Source organism: Condylura cristata, unplaced genomic scaffold (assembly GCF_000260355.1).
Source record: "Condylura cristata isolate star-nosed mole 26May11 unplaced genomic scaffold, ConCri1.0 scaffold00021, whole genome shotgun sequence".
In the NCBI taxonomy this organism is placed as follows: Eukaryota; Metazoa; Chordata; class Mammalia; order Eulipotyphla; family Talpidae; genus Condylura; species Condylura cristata.
Genome location: NW_004567122.1, coordinates 16,404,243 through 16,424,351, shown reverse-complemented (window position 1 = coordinate 16,424,351; position 20,109 = coordinate 16,404,243). Strand labels below are relative to the sequence as shown.

At 34.2% G+C, this 20,109-nt stretch overlaps 1 protein-coding gene across 1 annotated transcript in view; it reads right to left on the bottom strand.

Annotated features, from left to right (window-relative positions):
• Window positions 1–20,109, bottom strand: part of SRFBP1 (serum response factor binding protein 1) — a 33,053-nt gene that overhangs the window by 2,014 nt on the left and 10,930 nt on the right. The window contains exons 3-6 of the mRNA XM_012727711.1: window positions 12,583–12,654; window positions 5,465–5,546; window positions 4,019–4,730; window positions 2,897–2,934 (exon numbers count right to left, since the gene is read on the bottom strand). Of these exons, the coding sequence (XP_012583165.1) occupies window positions 2,897–2,934; window positions 4,019–4,730; window positions 5,465–5,546; window positions 12,583–12,654 (904 nt within the window). The remainder of the gene's footprint in view (window positions 1–2,896; window positions 2,935–4,018; window positions 4,731–5,464; window positions 5,547–12,582; window positions 12,655–20,109) is intronic.

Below are 20,109 nucleotides of genomic sequence, written 5' to 3'. Positions count from 1 at the left end.
TTTATTAATCAGTCTTAGGGGTATATAACTTTACTGCTTCAAGTTAGGCATTATTGTTAAAAAGTCTCCTTCAGAAACAATGCCAAAATACACATACAAGCGCATGTGATTTGGGGTAACATTTCCAAAACATTAGTATACACATATTTACAATGTCCATATCATCTCAGAATTACCTGAGCTAAAAACCTGTATGATAACATTCAGAATGGCTTTACTGACAATGTGAAGCTTAATGTTAGATGAAACTGTCTCATGAAAACTGAGATATGAATATGGCAGTTATTTCTCAACTAATGTGTATTTAATATAATTATGTAAAGCAAATTTATATATGCAAGTAAAATGATATCCTAAATAAATAAGATAATAAGATAAAAAACAAAGTACAGATTTTTTTTTTTTACTTCAGTCTCTTCTTCATTAGGAAGATATGGGAGTGCCCTAAGTTACCGTTCATGTGAAAATACAGTAAATGACACATGTTGCCATGTGTTTGCCAACTCAATTCTTTTCTTACTGGGAGTACAGCTGAATACTTCCCATCCTGTCACCACATAACCAAGTTATAGCTAGTGAAACATGAGCAAAAGGCTTTACAATTAAAACGCATCACATTCAATCCTTTATTCTCTCTGCCTCCAACGCGCAAGGGCAATACCAGAGTAGAAGCACAAGATGGAAGGAGACTTAAATAGTAGCAATACACTTATGAATGAGAAATATTTCATGAGATTTGTAGCCACTTGTTACAGTAGGTAGTCTACCATGAATACTAGCAAAATTGATATTCTGAAGTAGGAAACTGATTAAAATGACATAAGACTTTGGCACAGGGGTAGCAGTTCAGTGGAAGGTGGTGCAGTGGGAATCTATGTCTGAGACTGAAAAGTAATCTCCTATGTGCTATAGAACTATTGAAAACTGCCGCCAGTGAGGACATGGAATGCAGGCCACATGCCTGAGGATCTTGTAGCACCAGGGCAAATGCTTGAAGAGAATACAAATATTACTATAGAGAATTTTTGGCGCTATACTAAAGAAATGGAGCAGAGTTCAGGAAAGACCTAGTCAACTTACAAGCAGACACTGAAGGGAACAGAGTCCAGATATATGAGAACTTTTAGAAAAGCTCAGATATCCAAACAGCAAGAGAGAACACTGAAAAAGACCGCAAGCAGTAAATGTCCACTGATTTTCCCCCTGCAGTAGTAATGGCCTTCCAACCAAACCTGAGGTTTCAATACAGCAGACGCTGAGAGTGGGTGTAGAGGAAAACACAAACAAACAAAAAACCTACACATAAATAAAGTAGGTTTGAGAATTAATTCTAAGAAAGAAATTTCAGTGTGGTGACTTGGAAACAAAGAGGTCAGAAATACTAAGTTTTGGAGAGAACAGCATTGTGAAAGAAATCACTAAGCCGGGGCTGGGAAAAATACCTATGATTATTATTACCATATTAAATAGACTAGCAATTGGGGCAAACCTTAAACATGGCCACAGTACAAAGATCCTCCTAAGAAATTGTCAGGGGCCATGTTGAACACGGATAAGTGCCGCAGAGAGTCAGGATAATCGATGAAGTTCTCTGCTATTAATGATGATGTGGCATCTAAATGAATTTGCAACAGGGGCAGGCTGGGCAGAGTGCCATTAAAGATAAGAACAAAGGAATAAGCAAAGAGCATGCAATCATGTTTTTGCCTATACAGATTAATAAATTACTGCTGAAAGGAAGTTTTCCTGCTTAGTAGGGAACATGCACACAAGCCAGTATGTCCTTAGAGAACAAGAGTCAATTCTGGGAAGAAGTTCTGTTTACAGAACTTCCACTGTCTTGGAACTCTGTATGCAGAGTATTCTCCAAAAACGCCCTTTAGGCAGTTTTCCCCCAGATAAGGAAGCCCTAGCAGATCCTTCTATTTGTGCTTAGGTGGGTATGCCACCCACCTTTCCCTTAACTGACTGAGGATTTTTATTGTGTTCCCTGATCCCTGCTCTACCATCAAACATTTAGTGTGAATTGGGTACAGACAGTTCCCCTTTTAAAAAGGGACACTAAACTTTGAGCAGTGACAATCTGATGAAAAGCAACACACTGCCATTCAGTAATGACATTCAGAGCTGAAGGTACTGACTGGATGGGACTTTGATTTCCTTGGGAAAGAACAAGTACTCTATGTGTGGTAGGAACCATGATAGAATGAATTCACAGTCAATAGCAGTCACAGGTATGTGTTCCAGAACATTCTTCTTTAGTTTTCCTTCCAATCCTACAGATTACAATGCATAACTCCTTTCCCACTAAAATTGTAGCAAGTGAAACCATGGATAAGGGACAACTACTGTATTCTCTTCTGTTAGCTAAATGCAGAATTATTTGGGCAAGCAGGTTTAGATCCTAAAACAAGAATCAAGAGAGTCCTTACCCAACTATATTAAAGTCAGCCTACCCAAATATATTAAATATGATTTATTATGACATAATCTGAAAATGTGCACAATAATATACTTGTTACTGAATATTTTATGGCAAAAAGTTGACTGAAATGTAACTTACATAATAATTTACTTAAAGAATATGGTGATTTATGTCAGGGTAAATTTAAAAGACAATTATCTTTTGTCTACATCTTTTCCACTAGCAGAACACAGTGCTAAAAAAAGTAAGTGGTAATCGGGGTGTGACCAAGTTATATTAATTTCTCAATACAATATAGCAGAAAACAAGCAAAAAATTAAGAAAAATTACACTGATAAATTATAAAAATCTGTTTCCACCTTTGTAGACAAAACCCTATTCAGTTCATTAAGCAACCAACTTTTTCATCCCTCCATCTTGACAAAACATTGTTTCATTATATATTGAGATTAAATAGCCATTAATACATACCTGAGGCTTTGCTTTTTGGAACCTGTTCTCTGCAAGTTCTGGAAGAAGAAAAACAGCAGTAAGACTCTAACTTTTTAATCAAGAAGAAAAATGTTCACTCAAAGGACTGTTTTTAGGTCCTAATATTACTAAAGAAGATAGTGGAGTCTGTCTCTTATTATCCCCATAGGGAATTCTGGTCATAAAATATTCTCTTTTGGTTACTGTTGATCTACTTAGGACTACCTACATAATGTCTTAGAAAATTACAACACTGTTCTATTAAATATTATCTGTGGCCCTCCCTGGTGGTGCAGCGGGTTGGAGCGCTGCATTGCTAAGCCAAGCTGTGGGGGCTTCCGTGCACGTTCAATCCTCGCCCTAGAGGTGATCCACATGGCACAGCAGATCCCTCCTGTCTTGCCTGCTGCTCCCCTCAGTGGTGTACTTTGTTGACCTGCCTGTTCTGTTCCCCAACCTGTTGCTGGTTAATCCTCTCACCGGGCCTGTAACCCGTTTCTGTATGCAGAAATAAATAAAATCTTTAAAAAAAATAAATAAAAAATAAAAATTATCTCTGATCTATAAGGGGAAAAGTTTACTGAAGGAACAAGCTCTGAATGAGATCTTTACTCTAAAATGTGAAGCTATTCCTATCAGATTAGATTACAAATAAAACTGAACACAATCATTTGTAATAGGACACTGTGAAAAGTGGTGCGCAGCAGCAGGGACAGAGCGGGGATAGCAGTATCACTACGAGCAGTCTGAAGAAATTCAGTATTGGGGCAAACAGGCTTAGAGCTTAACAAAAGAATACATAATAACACGGCTGAAGTTTACAATAATGGCCCAGGATTATCAAGAAAAAACCACAATCTTCTTTACAAAGGTCTATTGAAAGAGTGAAGTGTGACATTCCCAAACACTTTTTATCAAAAACTGTAATATCTTATTTTCTGATACAGCTGGCTAAATGTGGCATTATCTTGATGTGTGCATACAATACAAAGAATTAACCTAAATACAGGATGTGCTGTATAACCTAGAAATATGTATGGGAGATTGACTCTTTGTTCATTGTTAGGAGGCGCGGAAATTTCCTATCTTCAAAAATAGAATAGAATAGAAAAATACACTTACCTTCTAGAACTTTTAGATCCTGATAAAGAATGGAAAAACACAGATTCAAATTTTGTTATTCCTGTATTTGGCATGTTTTTATCATTTCTAAAATCTTGAGGGGTATCAAGAATCTCCTCCTCAGATAACAATCTGGGGGGTGCTTTCTGTTCCTTAACTGAAGAAGGGCAACTATTTTCTTTCTTTCTTGTCCGTTTGACTTTCCCAATGAAGAAGTCATCACCACTATCACTATCCTCAGACATGGAAGACTGTTTGTAAAACCTTTCTTCTGTGCTATCGTCAAAATATTCTTTCTCTTCTTCATGTAATTCTTCTCCATCACTGTTATCATCAAGGGAGTTTGGGGGCTCTTTCTTATCTTTGATTTGACTTAATGTTTTCACTTTTGGTGCAGCAGGTGTTTTCCGCAGTTCAGAGGAAATGACAGAATCCTTTACAGCAGGCTTTGATGGAGAATTTGGAATGCTTACTGATTTTGGTTCATGTTCCATCTTGGCTATTTTTCCTTTTGAATTATTTATTGGTTTCTTTGTCAATATTTTGGTTTCTTTTTCTTTTTGCTCACTGATAATAGTTCCTTCATGTTGTAACTTTCTGGCATCATCATTTGAACACAAAGTGTCCTTGGACTGAGTTTCTTCTGAAGCATTCTTTGATGATATTACTTCAGAAACATTTTGTCTTGCATCTTTAAAGTCTTTGACAGCAGCTGCAACAGATATAGCACATGACTTGTTTCAGCAGTGAAACAATGTAAAACAACACTATTTAAGAACAGTGTTTCTTAAAATTACTTGCAAATACTAAGGAAGACAATTGAATTTTATGTTAAATAAGTACAACAGATCTGACTACATTCATAAATTTGCTAACTTTTAAAAAACTAACTAAAGAAGTGCTAGATGATGTTCATTTTTGTCTTTAAAAGACTAAAGTCTGAAGAGTGAGTCTGTAAGAAGGTAAAATGGTGACATTAATTTCTGTGGGAATAATGTATCGATACAATTTTATTAATAAAGTACAATAAGTTGTACTTTCAAACATAAAGGTATCTTCCAATCTGCTACAAAAGCATTTAAATTTTAAATACATTTTACAGTACACACACATATAAATGAAAACTGTTTGATAGCAATATATGCAAAGATAATAGGAATTATATCAATATTTAGAGATTCAATCATATCCCATTATATCATGAACATAAATCTGAATGTTATCTAATCATATGTTCAGATACAGTAAAAAATACAAACTTAGATTTTTCTTTAGATATTGAAACCTTTCATATTTACAGTCACCTTCCCACATTTAGAAATAACTGAAAGTGATATTTGTAATATAAAAGATCCTCAATAAAAAAATAACCAAACAAATGATTATTTAAAAGTCATTTGCATAAATGCATTTAAGTATATAGTTTACACATCATTAAATTCATACCTTTTAGCACATCTATTTTTTTCTTGAGAAGAGGGTGTGTTGCTAATCTGGCAATTGCTCTTTCAGTTGCAGTAGAATCAGGCTGCAAATTGAAACAATAAGCAATGGGGGAGAATGTGGTATTATTAAGATAAAAGTGAATAAAATAATGCCTGTAATAATTTTTTAAAATTACAGCCAGGAAACAGCAATTTGTCAATATTATCATTCTATATAATTAATACTAAAGAGATATAAAAATCATGCTAGTAAAAAATACTACTGCTTTTAAACAATTAAAATCATCATGTAATCAATGAATAAATATTATTGGGTACTTAATATCTTTCCAGAATTATGATAAGTATAAATCTATTACCACACCAGAATTTGAAGTTCCATTTAGAGATTGCGAAAATGTCTAATACTACATGTTTATATTTTCAATCATATCACTATTGTAATTCTCTGAATGTCCCACCAGAGAGCCTGGTATACAGCCAATACTTTTTTTTTTTTTACAGCCAACATTTTTTAAATAAGTGATGATCAACTTAATGGGAAGAGATTAAGTAATATTTAATGCATCAATAAATTTAGAAAACTTATACTTTGGGCTAACTGCTTTAAATATATGTAGGCTGACGACTTTGAAGTTTTTACCTATAGCTTTAACTTGAGTTTCAGACTCATATATGTTCAGACACCTATTTGATATGTTAAGGGAACATTCTCTGATTTTCTTGTCAAGCCACTTATGTAGTAATCTTTTCCACTTCATTGTACTTAATTTTAATGTTTCTGGTTGCTCAGGCCTAAGATTCTAAACATTCCTCAATCATATTTCTCCTTCCTACCTCACAATAAGTATTTCAGCAAATTCTGAAAATTCCTTCTATGAACTATCTCCAGAATCAATCATTTCTCATCATTTTGACTCTTAGTACGCTCAGCCAACTTACTAACACCTTCTATGTGATACAATGTAATAAGCTTATATCTGGTCATATCCCTTTGTATCTTGCTGGCCCACAGTCCATTTTCTATACAGCAGTCACAAGGAGCTTTTACTACGTAACCAGGTCATGTTATTCAACTGTAAGCTGTTTTACCCCTGAAAGGCTCTATGCCACAAAATGCACATGGCTGATCTCATTATTTTCAGGTTTCTGCTCAAACACCATCTGAATTAACATAATACTTCAATCGTATTTTATTTCAAATTTGCTGATATTGTGTGAACTACAAATGTTTTCATTATTTACAAGGTTGGGTATTTATTTTTTTCTTCCTCATTGCAATGGGTAAGTACCTAGAAGAATAACTGGAAACAGGTAGCATTTTATAAACATCATATAAAGCAAATGAATAAATTCCACTAGAGTATGAAAGTAGAGCTACCAACTTCAAATATTTTTATTTTAAATGTACCCTTCATTACTAACAGTCTAACATAAGACATTTCCTTTCCCAGTAAAACAAACATGTGAATGTTTAGATAAAAGCAAATGATGGCAGTTTGAGATCTATTCTCTTTGGAGGTCTAATCTATACAATATCAACTGAAAAACTTCTTTAAATTATAGCTGCTGCAAATCCTGCCCTGGGACCACCTAAATACCTTCTCAATTTCTTACTCATTTAGAGGAAACCGGTTTTAACAACAACAACAACAACAACAAAAAAGCCACACTGCAGGTGTCATATATATTCTGTACCATAATGTTATTTGTGTACATACATTTCAAAAGTTCCTAATGCTTTTAATTTTTACAAACCAGAAATTATGATGAAAATTACTACCTAAGGCATCTTAGGAAACAAATCTTGTTAAGTGAAATGTAAAAAATGTTAAGAGTTGCTTAATATTAACAAAATACATTAAGTGCAAAAATACCATAAAAATCTTGCAGTATGTGCAACAGCAACTTTGAAGGAACACTGAAATCCATTACCAGAATGTTTGATCTGGAAGGGTTCCTTTATAGAGAAATGAGCAAAGAGGCAGACATGGTAAGAGACCTTCCTGAATTTTGCAGCGAGTTGCAAAGCAACACTACTTAGAATGCAGAAATGCCAAGCCTCTTCCCTCTGCTGAATAGGAATCTTTGCTAATAGAATGAATGCATTCCTTATAGTTTACTATATTAAATTAGTATCTGATTTGATGCTGTTTCTGATTTGCAAATCTTTGTACCTTATGACTTCTGAGGTAGAAAAAATTCAAATGGGGAAAACTGCAAAGTAGAACCTTTTAATGGTACTCATATAACACTGTTTTATATGTACAAGGGGTTTAATTTTTCATTTCTAAGGGCCAATAAAAAGTGTTGTACAAGAAGTTCTTAAAATATTTGACTTAAAGAAATTCTCATTTTAAAATAACAAATTTCATAAATCATAGCAATGATTTAAATCGACCTTTTAATTTCTTCTAAGTAAAAAATGTTAAATTTTCACCTTAAACTTCTCCTTAATAATATTAAGAAAGCAATTAAAAATCCTTCATTTAATTTTCTAAATTAAATTTTAGCAAGAAGGGGAGTATGATTTATGGAATTTTGACTTGATTTCAAGATTGCCTGACCAGTTAGAAACAAAGTTACAACTCAAAATCAAGTTTCTGAAATCAATCTTGTATTCTTAAACATGTTTTATTTTAAACTATTTCAGATGCATTTCTATCAATGTGTGACTGAACTCCAGGCCCTCTCAAATGTTTGCAGAGAAGGAATTAAATGCTAATATAAGTACAGAGACTGATGAGGCAAGTGGGCTCAGATTCCTGTCCCTGGCACATGTGGGGTCTCTGCTTCCTTTCAGGCATTTTCCTTTCCTTTTAAACACAGAGCTAAGTTAGTAGGAGAATAAATAAATTGGGCAGCCCGTTAGAGGAGATAGCATTTTTCATAATCTGCCTCATTGCTCTCCTGTCCATCTTGTTCCTCTTTGTATTTACTGAACCTTTATGTGAAGTTATACTCTCACACACGAGGACACAGATACCAATAACTAAACTAAGGAAAGGTAATAAAATTTATGGGAGGTAGAAAATGTTATGGAATGTACAAAAGGAATTCAAATAGAGACAAACAGTTCAGATTTAAATAAACGTATTTTGAAGTTTTTACAGTTTATATTTAAATAAACTTATTTTGAAGCTTAACAGCTAAGTAGTCTCTATGAGCAAATAGTTTTTACACCTGCATGAAAAAGTCTTCACAATATTGGGGAATATGAAGGAAACCACAGCTTTCCTTATTTAAAAATGACACAGTGTTTGCTGTGGAAAATTCTCAGGAAACTGTGGTTTTCACACACCTCCAGTTTCTTCCATTTCAAATAAATTAAATAAAAAAGGAAAAACACATCATATTTTAATGGAAAAATTTTTATTTTGGCATATGTGTTCTTATTGTGAACACAAAGCATTTGGTGTTCAATTTTGAAAAGAATTTTGAGAATGTACATGTGAATGTAAACAGTCTAAAAATGAAAAGGCTCTCTTAAATACCATGTCCAGTCCTTTGAAATGTGGCCTCAAACACACTGACTTAAAATGAACTGGTAGTGGTTGAAAATTAGTAAGAGTACTTTTAAAATTAAGTGGACTTAATTCCAATTCTAGGTGTTTCCGGAAGATATCAACCAACACATTCATATCTGCATCCCTTAAAAACATTTAGTGAGATAACAGCAAACAGTCCAGTCCATTTAGCTGGATCAGAAGCACTGTGACAAAGGAAGCAAACTAGTGCTTAGAGTCTACTCTTGAACTTTTAAAATCATTATAATGCCATTCCACAGAGCAGTCTTACCTATGTGGGACTCACTCCATTGTTAATCTAAATTTGGTTTTGCACGTGAGGCCCTGACTTGGACTCTGGAGCTGTCATGTCCTCCTGACTCACTATAGGTGTAATTTGGACATTTATATGCCTGTTGTCTCATCTGCTAAATGGCAGTATCATCAGCTCTCCCGAGAGCTTATATTATAGAACATCTAGCAAGTAAGACAACTGATGTTAACAAACATTAGTTTGCTTCCTCTTATCTAATACTTGTTTAATATAACTGTCTAAAGAATTTTCTATTAGAGAGTATTTTCTTCTGCAAAATACTCTGTGTCTTTTATCCTCCTGGTATTGACCTTAAAAATGTCTTGGCTATTTTAATGCATGCAACGGACTGCTGAATTGAGAAGCTCAGGAGAAGTTAAGAGTTACAGTCTCTTAACTCTCCAGTCCTAAATTTTCACCATATATACGTGTTAACTGTTTACTTAACCACTCTAAACCTTCCCACATTTAAAATGAAAACACTATTACTACACACAAGTGTACACATGCCACAAGCACACATTAAAATTTTCTATAAAGAGCAGGTGAGATTAGAGTGTGTATAAAAGAACTGTGCAAGCTGTAGTATGCTATTCACATTAGCTTGCTCTTCTCTATTGTGCTATCCGCAATGCATAAATGTGAAGAGCTATATGAATACATTTATTTTCTGCTTATGTCTACCGAGCTCTCTTCCTCGACAAAATTAATCAGCCCTCCATCTAGGTCACTCCACTACTTGCTTTATTTTTGTTTTAAAAGTTTGATTAATTAACAAGTGGTGATAGGGAAGAACCTAAATCCAGTGTATAGCTATCACAAATAAAATAAAATCCTAACAGTATAACTGAAATAAATAGCTTGGGAAAAAATCTGATGAGTCGTAAGCAGGGTAGTTTCCCTTGGCCCTGAATCTCTCACAAGTTCCATCAAAAACTTTGATGAAACACTATTTTTTCCTTTCCTCCTGGTCTACTTTCCCTCCCTTCCTTTAATTTGGAAAAGGTACAAAAGAATAGAAATATAATCAGGTCTCACTTGAAAATATTTCGGTGAGATTCTAAACTTTCTAGCTGACTTATTAACATAAACTCATCATTAAAAATCAAGTTATATGCAAATGACCTTATTATTAATAAAATAACAGTGATAACCTAATGTAGACATGTGCTTACACATTTTTAAGATAGATGACATTTTACACACTAGAAGATTGAACAAAGGATTGTATTATAAAGAGAAGAAAATATGCTTAAGAACTGTTGTTATATATGATATAATACATTAACCTTCTAAAATGAAAACATTTGGTTGAAAGAGGGAAAAATAAAACATGGGATATTTTATTTTGGATATTTTCAAGCTAAAGTTAAATAATAAATATTGCACAGTTTTAATGTTAGAGCTTAAATGGAAACAGTATTACTAGGGAACTAAAATAAACTGCTTTTTATTGTCACCACAAATTAAACATGAATGAAATTCTTTTAGAATTCAGCAACCAGAAAGTAAAAAAAAAAAGTTATTTTGGTAGTCTCAAGTTATTATATTTTAAAACTCGCATGAAAACAAAAATATACTTAACCATATTTTCATAGGATTACCACTGTTCTAGTTCACATACCGTATTGTCTCTAAAATATAGACAAAACCACAAGTTTAAAAGTATAGTAAGCCTAATTTTCCCTCTCTTTATGAGTCCTATGAAATATAAGAATATTTAACAGCCAAATGATGCTAGTATTAAACAAAGATGCTGTTGTAAAATCAAGCTCATTATATAGGTGGTTGCTTTTGTGACAAGACCAATGAAGGTAACAGCAAATCCTCGCTTCTGCCAAACAAAAACAGCTCCTCATACTCTGGTATTCTTACTACAAAATCTTTTAAAACAACATATCCAATAGTAATTGAGTGTAGAGCAGTGCTACTTTATATAGATGTACTTGAGAGTATTTTTCCCTTAAGGTAAGCATCACTAAATTGACATTAATTTGGAGATTCCAATATATCTCTTTAGTAACCAATAAAACAACTTGTCAGAAATCAGTAAAGATAATAATCAACATTAACCAATGTGACCTAGTTGACATTGATAGTACACTGATCTCAACAGAGTACACATGCATGTTATATTCACTATAATAAGCCATACTCTGAACCATAACATAAATAATAACTAAATTAAAAGACACAAAAAATCATGCCCTAGGATCATTTAAAAAAAAAATCAGTAACAAGGAGGTGTTCAGAAAATCCCATAAGTGTTCAGAAATCAAATAACATAAAACCGTTGGTCAAAGATGAAGTTTCAAGTGAACAATAAAACATTTTGAACCCAAAGAAATTAAAATGCAACACATCAAATCCATGGGATGCAGTTAACACAGAATAGTGGGACATTACAGCAAATGTCAACATGGAAACAGAAAAGCAATAGAAAAAAATAAATTCATTGACCATCCGTGGAACAGTCTTATGTAGGGATTAGCAAGTAGGTAGAAAGGAAAAGAGGTAAATAATTAAGGAAGAGGCAACAATAGCAGATACAAGAAACAGAAGATTTGGGTAAATGTCCTAATCGTCCTAATAATAGTGGTGTGACCCGTTAGCAGCTCATTTCATTCTTTCTCAGCTCATTCCCTCATTTGTAAAAGTGGGCTAAAAATTATCTTTCTAAGGGGAAACTGCGGGGATTAAGTGAAATACTAATAAAAATGATTTGGAAAGAATGAAAATATATTCTTTAATTAATAAGATTAACAAATTAGTTCAGATATAACACATAAATGTTACATTAAGTTACAAGCCTTAAAGATGTGATATCACAGGAAAGAAAAATCTGTAAGTTACTACAGAAATTTTTTTTGGTGATAGTATAGAAACTCATGTGGGGGGCCTCCCTGATGGTTCAGGGGTTAACATCTCAGCACTATCAAGCTATTTCCAGCAACCATGCCATGAGTTTGATCCTCACAGGATGCTGACCCACATAGTGCAGACCTCTCTGATCTTGCCCACTGCAACATAACATTTCAGTAGATGTACATTTCAGTAGATCCACCTGTTCTGCTCCTCACTCTGCCTCTGGTGAATCCTCTCACTTTCCTTACCTCTGGCCTATACTCCAGTTCATGAATGCATAAATAAAAATGGCTTAAAATAAAAAGCTCATGTGCAGAAAATTGTGACATATTAACATTTGCTTGCTTATTCATAACATTTTTTCTTCAAGCAAAAATAAAGTCAACAATAAAAGGGAATGTTTCATAACGGAAAAAGTATATATTGCAGATATACCTTTTTGCAGATTTTTTCAAAGTTGATATCATCACCAAGAGCAGATTTAGTTATGACATCAGGTTTCAATTCCTGTGAAAGAATGAAACAACATAATTTTAAATTTAAACTGTATTTTGTTGTTCAAAAAACCAGATGTTAATTCTGATAAAGCTCAAGTTTTAGAAGAGATCAACTCCTATCACATGAAGAATTATCATGTTACTGAAACTAACACCACAGCAAAATGAATTTAAAATCTACTACCCATCAGAATAATATTACTTCAACTGAATTAGATTAAAATAATTCAAGGGGCTCCCCTGGTGATGCAACGGGTTGGGATGCAGCATTGCAAGCTGGCCACAGCTGCTTCAATGTGAGTTCGATCCCCAGCCCCAGAGGTGATCCACACGGTGTGGCAGACCTCTCCTGACCCACCCGCTGCTCCCCTCAGCAGTGTACTTCATCGATCTGTTCTGCTCCCCATTCTGTCTCTGGTGAAGCCTCTCACTGCCTCTGAACCTCTGCCTTGAATCCCAGTTCTGTATGAATAAATAAATCTTAAAAAATTAAATTCAAAATGTTAACTTAAGCCTTCTTAAATTTAAAGATATTACTACTGCTTTCTTTCTGCCCACTGTCTGTGCAAGTCCTCTCTTTTCCTTTCTTTTAATAAACCTAACATTTAAAAAAATATATAAAAAAGATATTACTAATTTTAACATCAGTTCAAGATACTGGCAATTATATCAATTTATAGAGCAATGAAGATTTTACAGAAGAATAGTTACGCAATTAATGCAGATTTACTTTAGAAAATCAAACCAGAGCAAAGTAGGTTAAATGACTAACAATGTTGATATGATTTTATTTTTGTTACACACTTTTCTACACATCTCTTAAAGAGAATTCAAATTTGATGTGCATTCCACTAATGAAGGATGCATTTAGATCACACAAAAATGAAAATCTTCTGTATTAATAGTTAGCAAGCTATCCTGTTTGAAAGTATAATATTTAAGTGGTTTTAGTTAATAATATTGCTCTAATTAAACTAAATTTAAAAATCAGATGATTGAATTTAAAACAATGTTGAATCACAGTAGATATGTGATAAAAAGTGGTTCTGGAGGCAGCAGAATAAGGAAGCATTGCTCTGAGAAGAATGGATAAATGGGCCTCACACGGCTTTTTGCAGATAAAAGATGAAAGTAAGATGAGTAAGAAAAATTACAGAAACAAGATAGCTCTTGTTTCTGAAGAAACAAGTTCTAATTCCTTATTCTCACCCATGAAGAAATTTCACTTTCTATCCAAACTTATGGTGGACCTATCCACAAGATGTCTATGATTAGGATACCAAATTCATATAAACTGAATGGAAGAAGAAACAAGAAATGTAAGCCAAATACTTTGATTTTAAGAGATTTTCTCCGACAAAACCATTCATGAAACAAGACAATATAGGATAGCCCTCTAAGTTGCATTAAGAAACTTTCAACAACCATTTGGAATTACATAAAAATACACAAAATCAGAAATTAAAACACAAACAGGATAAATGTGATCCAGAAATATGATAAAGCTCAGGACATAAGGTGATTCAGAAAACTCTCAGAAAGGAATAATTCACTGAACATTTCATTAAAGGAAAGTCAAGAAAAGGAGCAAGAAAATGAAAATGGATTTTAAAAAAGGAACATGAACAAAGTGGACAATCCTGTGTGTGCTTAACTGGAGTCCCTTGCAGGACAAATAAAACGCCATACTATTTCTAATATATATATTAGGAGTTATTAATGCAATCACAACTCATTAGAACTAAAAGGGACTTCAGGTATCACATAACTTTGTCTAGCAGTGTAACAAAGGTTAATTCCTAAATATTGGTTGTTCGGCTCTGTGGCTGCCTAGTAAGGCTGTCCCGTATTCAGCAGTGGCCCCTGTCCAGCTCCTACGAGATAAGCGATGAACCCCTGGGTGGCTGGGTACCAACTGTTTATGCTCAGAATGTGGTTTATGATGTACATACTGGGACACTTCAAATACATTTCCCTTTTGCTGATTTTGTTCCACTGAGTCGTAGTAAACCACTGCTTGAGAGTAGAAACACCTTTTTTGTTTTTTGAGTCCTGTGAATCATTCCAGTGAATCAGCGGATTCTAAATGGGTGAATCACTGAAGCTCAAAGTGGTTTGGGATGCCTTCATCTACTCAATTTGACAGAAGAAAAAATGACCCAAGAAAATTTGAAAGATTCATTCAAGATTATAGCAAGAGCTAGGCCTAGAATCTCCACATGTTGCTTCTTGCCATATCCTGCTGTCAGTGGTGAGAAATGAAAAATTATTTTTGTTCCTTCCTAATTGAATTAGTTTAAATAAATTGCTCAAGATAGTCATCCACTAATAACTGGCTCTATCTGCTCCCTTTGTCCACACCATGCCAAATACTACTGTGTTGCTCTTATTCAAAATAGCAAATTAAATTGAAATGAAGTAACCCCAAATTTGGTTATTTGGCTATCCCCGTATCTTTTTCCTCTCCAGATTTGCTTGACACTGCAATATACTGACTGATTCACACCTATACAACCAGAGCAGTGTTGTGTCTGGCTGAGTTGGGAAAAGTAGGCTGTAACAGAATTAGTTTCTATCGAGCAATGGGGTAGGGGTTTGTGAAAAGACAAGATGCAACTTGGAGGTAGTAAGCTTGCCAACATTTTAATTCTGAGAGGTTCTCATTACACTTGGACTTCTAACTTAAAAACAAACAAGCAAACAAACAAAAAAAAAAACCTTACATTTTCTAAAATGTGATAGAAGTCCAAATATGATATGGGGATATGGGGGCTTAGTCACCAATGCAAGGAATTACATGGAGCAAGAGAAGTCTGTACTCTTGAAGTTTTTTTTTTGTTTGTTTACTTGCAAATGAGGCAAGAATTGCATTTCTCCAAAATAACTCTTCAGAGAGCTGTTGATCTCCAAATCCTCATGCCTTTCCATAGATGGAAATCTTATGGTTAGCCATTGGTGACAACAAAATCCGTATTTCCTAAACAGTGCTCTGTTTACTAATGCAGTTCTAAAAGATGGAATTTCATTTAGGTGAAAGATATTATATTGCCAAGAGATTTTTCTAAGTAAAATCTCTGTCTCTTTTAGCAATTTCTGTGTTTATTGCTACTAATGGCACCTGCCACCTCTGTTGTTTAGGTGACAGCTCAGTCACCAGCCTCAGCAGGCCTCTTCAGCACGCTCTTACTGTGTCCCCTTCCGCCCCCCCACCTGCCCACTCTGCCATAGTGTCTGCTAACTCTGACAGCCTCCCTTGGGCTGCTGCTATCCTCTACACAGGGCTTCTTTACAGACTATGTGGATTTCTTGCCTCTAGGACCAGTAACTTCAAGGTCCATTATGCCACAGGCTTGAATATAAAGTCAGACAGAGAGTCTGACATTGAAATTCTTTTATTATTTGGTCTTAATATATCCTTTTGCTTCAACATCGTAAACATTTGCAGGAATTTCTTAGGTCACCCATTTAGAATCCCCTAAATATAGTTTTTATTCTACCACCTCAGTACTGCTGGCAAACTTTTTGTTTATTAATTTTTATTTGTGAACTTTCTTTTTCTAAATGGCCACTTTCTCAATTTCTTTGCCTCAAACTAAAATCCATTTTTCAACTCTTGGCTGTTAAATACCACTAACACGAAGCGGCACTTCTTAGAAAAATGCTTAAAATTGAAGGGGAAGAAGTTTCAGCCCTACAAGGGCTGATCTTCATTAAAAAGATCTCATAAACTAGCTGAAAAGGGATACCAAAAAAGATCTCATAAACTAGCTGAAAAGGGATACCACTTGTTAAATTTGGGTGTCAGAAGGAATAAAGACAATGCATTATAAGCACATTAATCATATACTTTGACATATAAACCAGAGGATCCAGCTAAGAATGAAATGAAGCATATTAAAAATTATACTGGGATGCCAATCAGTAGAATCACAAAGAAACCTGGCACACAGTGCCCATAATTCTAACTCTTGTCATTTCTTGCTATCTCCATACTTTACTTTCTGTTAAAACCCACCACAAGTGGACTTCTGCTGCAAATTATTTCACCACTTGCATTTTTGTGAAAATCATGAAGAATTTCCATGTTGCTAATCTAATGGACCAGTCTCTGTAATTCTTACTATACCATCAGTTTCGCTAACTCATCACCTTCCCCTACTTGGCTTATTATCAACTTTTAGAAAGTCAATTCTACCTTGCTCTTTTTTCCATTTGACTTACAGGTGTTCTTTCTTAGCCTCCCTTGTTTCTTTTTCTACTATGGAGCTTAAGACTGGACTAGGACTCTGATCTTCATACTCTTCTCTTTGTCTTTTATTTACTATTTCCTAGTGATTTCATCCAGTTTCGTGACTTTATTTTTTCAAGGTTCCTCAGAATATTTCTTTTTCCAGGACAAAATCCCCACTTATAAATCCCCACTTTTATAGCTCAATTTTGTCTTCTGCTAGTTCTCATTAATCCTTTTTTTAAAAAAAACATACACACAGTTGAGACAAATTATTTGACTCATGTTATTTGGCTAGTGTAGATATTAACTTGAGCGGCCTGACCCATGGTAGTGAGTAGATGGACACCTCCAATTCTGAAGCTACCTAAATTTGCCAGTTATTAAATTAGCCTCTCGCAGGCATCAGAGAAGTCACTGGTACGGGGAGTGACTGCTTAATGTTTCCAATTGTGTGATTCCAATAGCCTTAGTGTTGCTGGTTCCTTTAACCTTTAAGCTTCTCAGAGTGAGCTAAATTAGTAGGTCACTGTTATGACTTAAACATCACCGACACATCAATAAACCATTTCCCAAAGTCTCTATCAAGTAACCTATATTTTTTCAGTACTCCACATTTACATATCAAACTAGCTGTATTAGTTCACTATTCTTAATTTTTTTTACCTTGTTCTATATTTGTCTATAGTACATCATTTATGAACATACTAAAAATTGCTTTATTACATTGTCCTCTCCATACCCCTCCCCAAATAAATTTCAGGAAACTTTCTTTTTTATCTCAGGTATATAATGTTATAAGATATCAGGATTTATTCTTAATGCATGCTAATACTAATCCAATAAACTACTAAAATGCTCTGTGTACATGTCATATCTCTCACTAGATACAAGTTTTTGAAGAGTCACCAACATGTTAATTTCTATACTTCTATAAACTAGTAGAGTTATCTGGTATGCTAAGTACAGAGCTACTATATCTTTGTTGAGCTGACATCAAAAACATTGGTCATAAAGATGACTCAATACGAATTCCGGTAAAGTACAGAACTAAGTATCAAATGAAACCTGTTTTTTAAATCTTACAGTCCTAATTAAAAATATAAGAATGACTTCAGCTTCTGATCTAATGTCACAATGCAATGTTGACAATGGTGATGAACTGGATAGTTTGGATCTCCAAAAGATCTGTTTGGGACCTCTTACTCATTAAAAAAAAAAAAATGGTATTAACTTGTCAAAGTGGTGTTGAGGCAATAGAGATCTTGAATATTTTATTTATATAGAGTAAAAGACTACAGTACTCTACAGGACATACTATATTAAGAATATTGGTATTATATAATTTGTTTGCCAAAAAAGTCAAACAGGAATTACTTCTAGTTTGAAGATAAATAGACATATAATTAGCTCATGGTACAAAAACAGTATCAACCCAAACTGTGAAACATTTCAGGAAATGATACAAATGGTTTTATTTCTTTTGGTCTTTCTAATCATGTCCTTCTATATCTTAAAAGTTATCAATGCATTGGGCCCTCCCCGGTGGCACAATGGGTCAAAATGAAGCACCATGAAGCAACTTGCAGCAGCAACTTTAGCGTGAGTTCTATCCCTGGCCCTAGGAGGTGACCCACATGGTACAAATCTTAAAAAAAAGTCACCAATGCAGTGTTGATTTTACTTCTAAAAAACTGATATTTGAAATTCAAAATCTTAAACCTGAAATAAAAAAACAAGCCAAAACAAAGTCTTCAGTATGACAAAGAATAAATGGAATTTAAAAAGTATGCAATTTTGATAAGGATTTATCTTCACTTTCACTAGAAAAATTTAATAGTTCTTTGCTGTATCTTTACAAATGTATCTATAAGGCCCTCCCTGGTGGCACAAAGGGTTAAGTCACAGCACTATGAAGTTCACAACCTCTATAATACCAGTTCGATCCCTGGCCAGTAGGTGACCCACTTGGTGCAGCAGTCCTCTCCTGTCTCACCTGCTGCTCTCCTCAGAAGTGTATTTCAATGGATCTGCCTGTTTGCTCCCCACTCTTCTCATCCCCCTTCACCTGTACCCCACTTCTCACCTCTGACCTGTACCCCAGTTCTTATAAATGCATAAAAATCCTTAAAAAATGTATTGATCAATATGCATATTATTCTTTGAAATGTGTCACTGAGAGCCTTTGGTATGCAGAACACCGCACACTATACAGAAAGACAAATCACCGAAACAGCAGAGTTAATGTTTGAAACAAGATGCAAATACTGGACATGGTTACACAGAGGAAGAGGCCATGTAACCAACTGTTAAAAAATGATTACCTAAGTAATATATGTATGAAGATGAAGTAAGCAGGACTATTTCTATTGAGCTGCTGCAATTCTCAATAGTGGGAATAATAAAAAACATATACAAATTACTGAGCAGTTTTTCTCAAATTGCATAATTTTTCCATCCTTTATGATAAATGCTTCTATGCATGAATCTTTCAGTGTCTTTCCCAACAAATTAACTGTGTAGAGGCTAATGAAGGTTTTGCAAAATTATGTGTGAGGTACCTTCTTATCATACACAGCTACAGGGAAACTTAAAAGCAGGAATGTACAATGTATATCTAGGAAACATGATGCTGACTATACTATCTAGAAATAGAGATGACAGAAAAAGCTACTCAGGATGAGGGGAGACTGATAAAAAGGTATTTAATACCCAAGAGGAGTTAGACCTGGCCTGGTATATACTAGAAAGCTGATTTAGGTTCTTGAGTAGGAGAGCAAAAATATAAAACAAAGTAAATTTACTATTAGGAAATTTTACTAGTATTAGGTTTTTGCTGGCAGCCAGGTAAAAAAAACACTAAATGCCTACAAATAGTAATGTCTCAGTTTAGTTCCAAGTTGATTTTCATGTAAAAAGTTGAATCTTCATATTTGAAAAACTAAACTGGTATTTCTCTCCAACTACAAATTATTTTTCAAGATAGCATGTTAATTACTGACATGAAAATAACCACAATTTTATTAGCAAACAGTTTGGCATTTCATTTAAAAGTACATATTAACTAAACATAAACATCGGATTGTTAAATGAAGCTTCAAAATCCTCGTATGATTACTATCCAATCTCTCACACTAAAAATAACTTTTAGAAAATAGGACAAAAAAATAGTTTTTTTTAACCTAAGTGACCAAACATGATCACATTTTTAATGCCAAAGAAAAAAACATGAATACT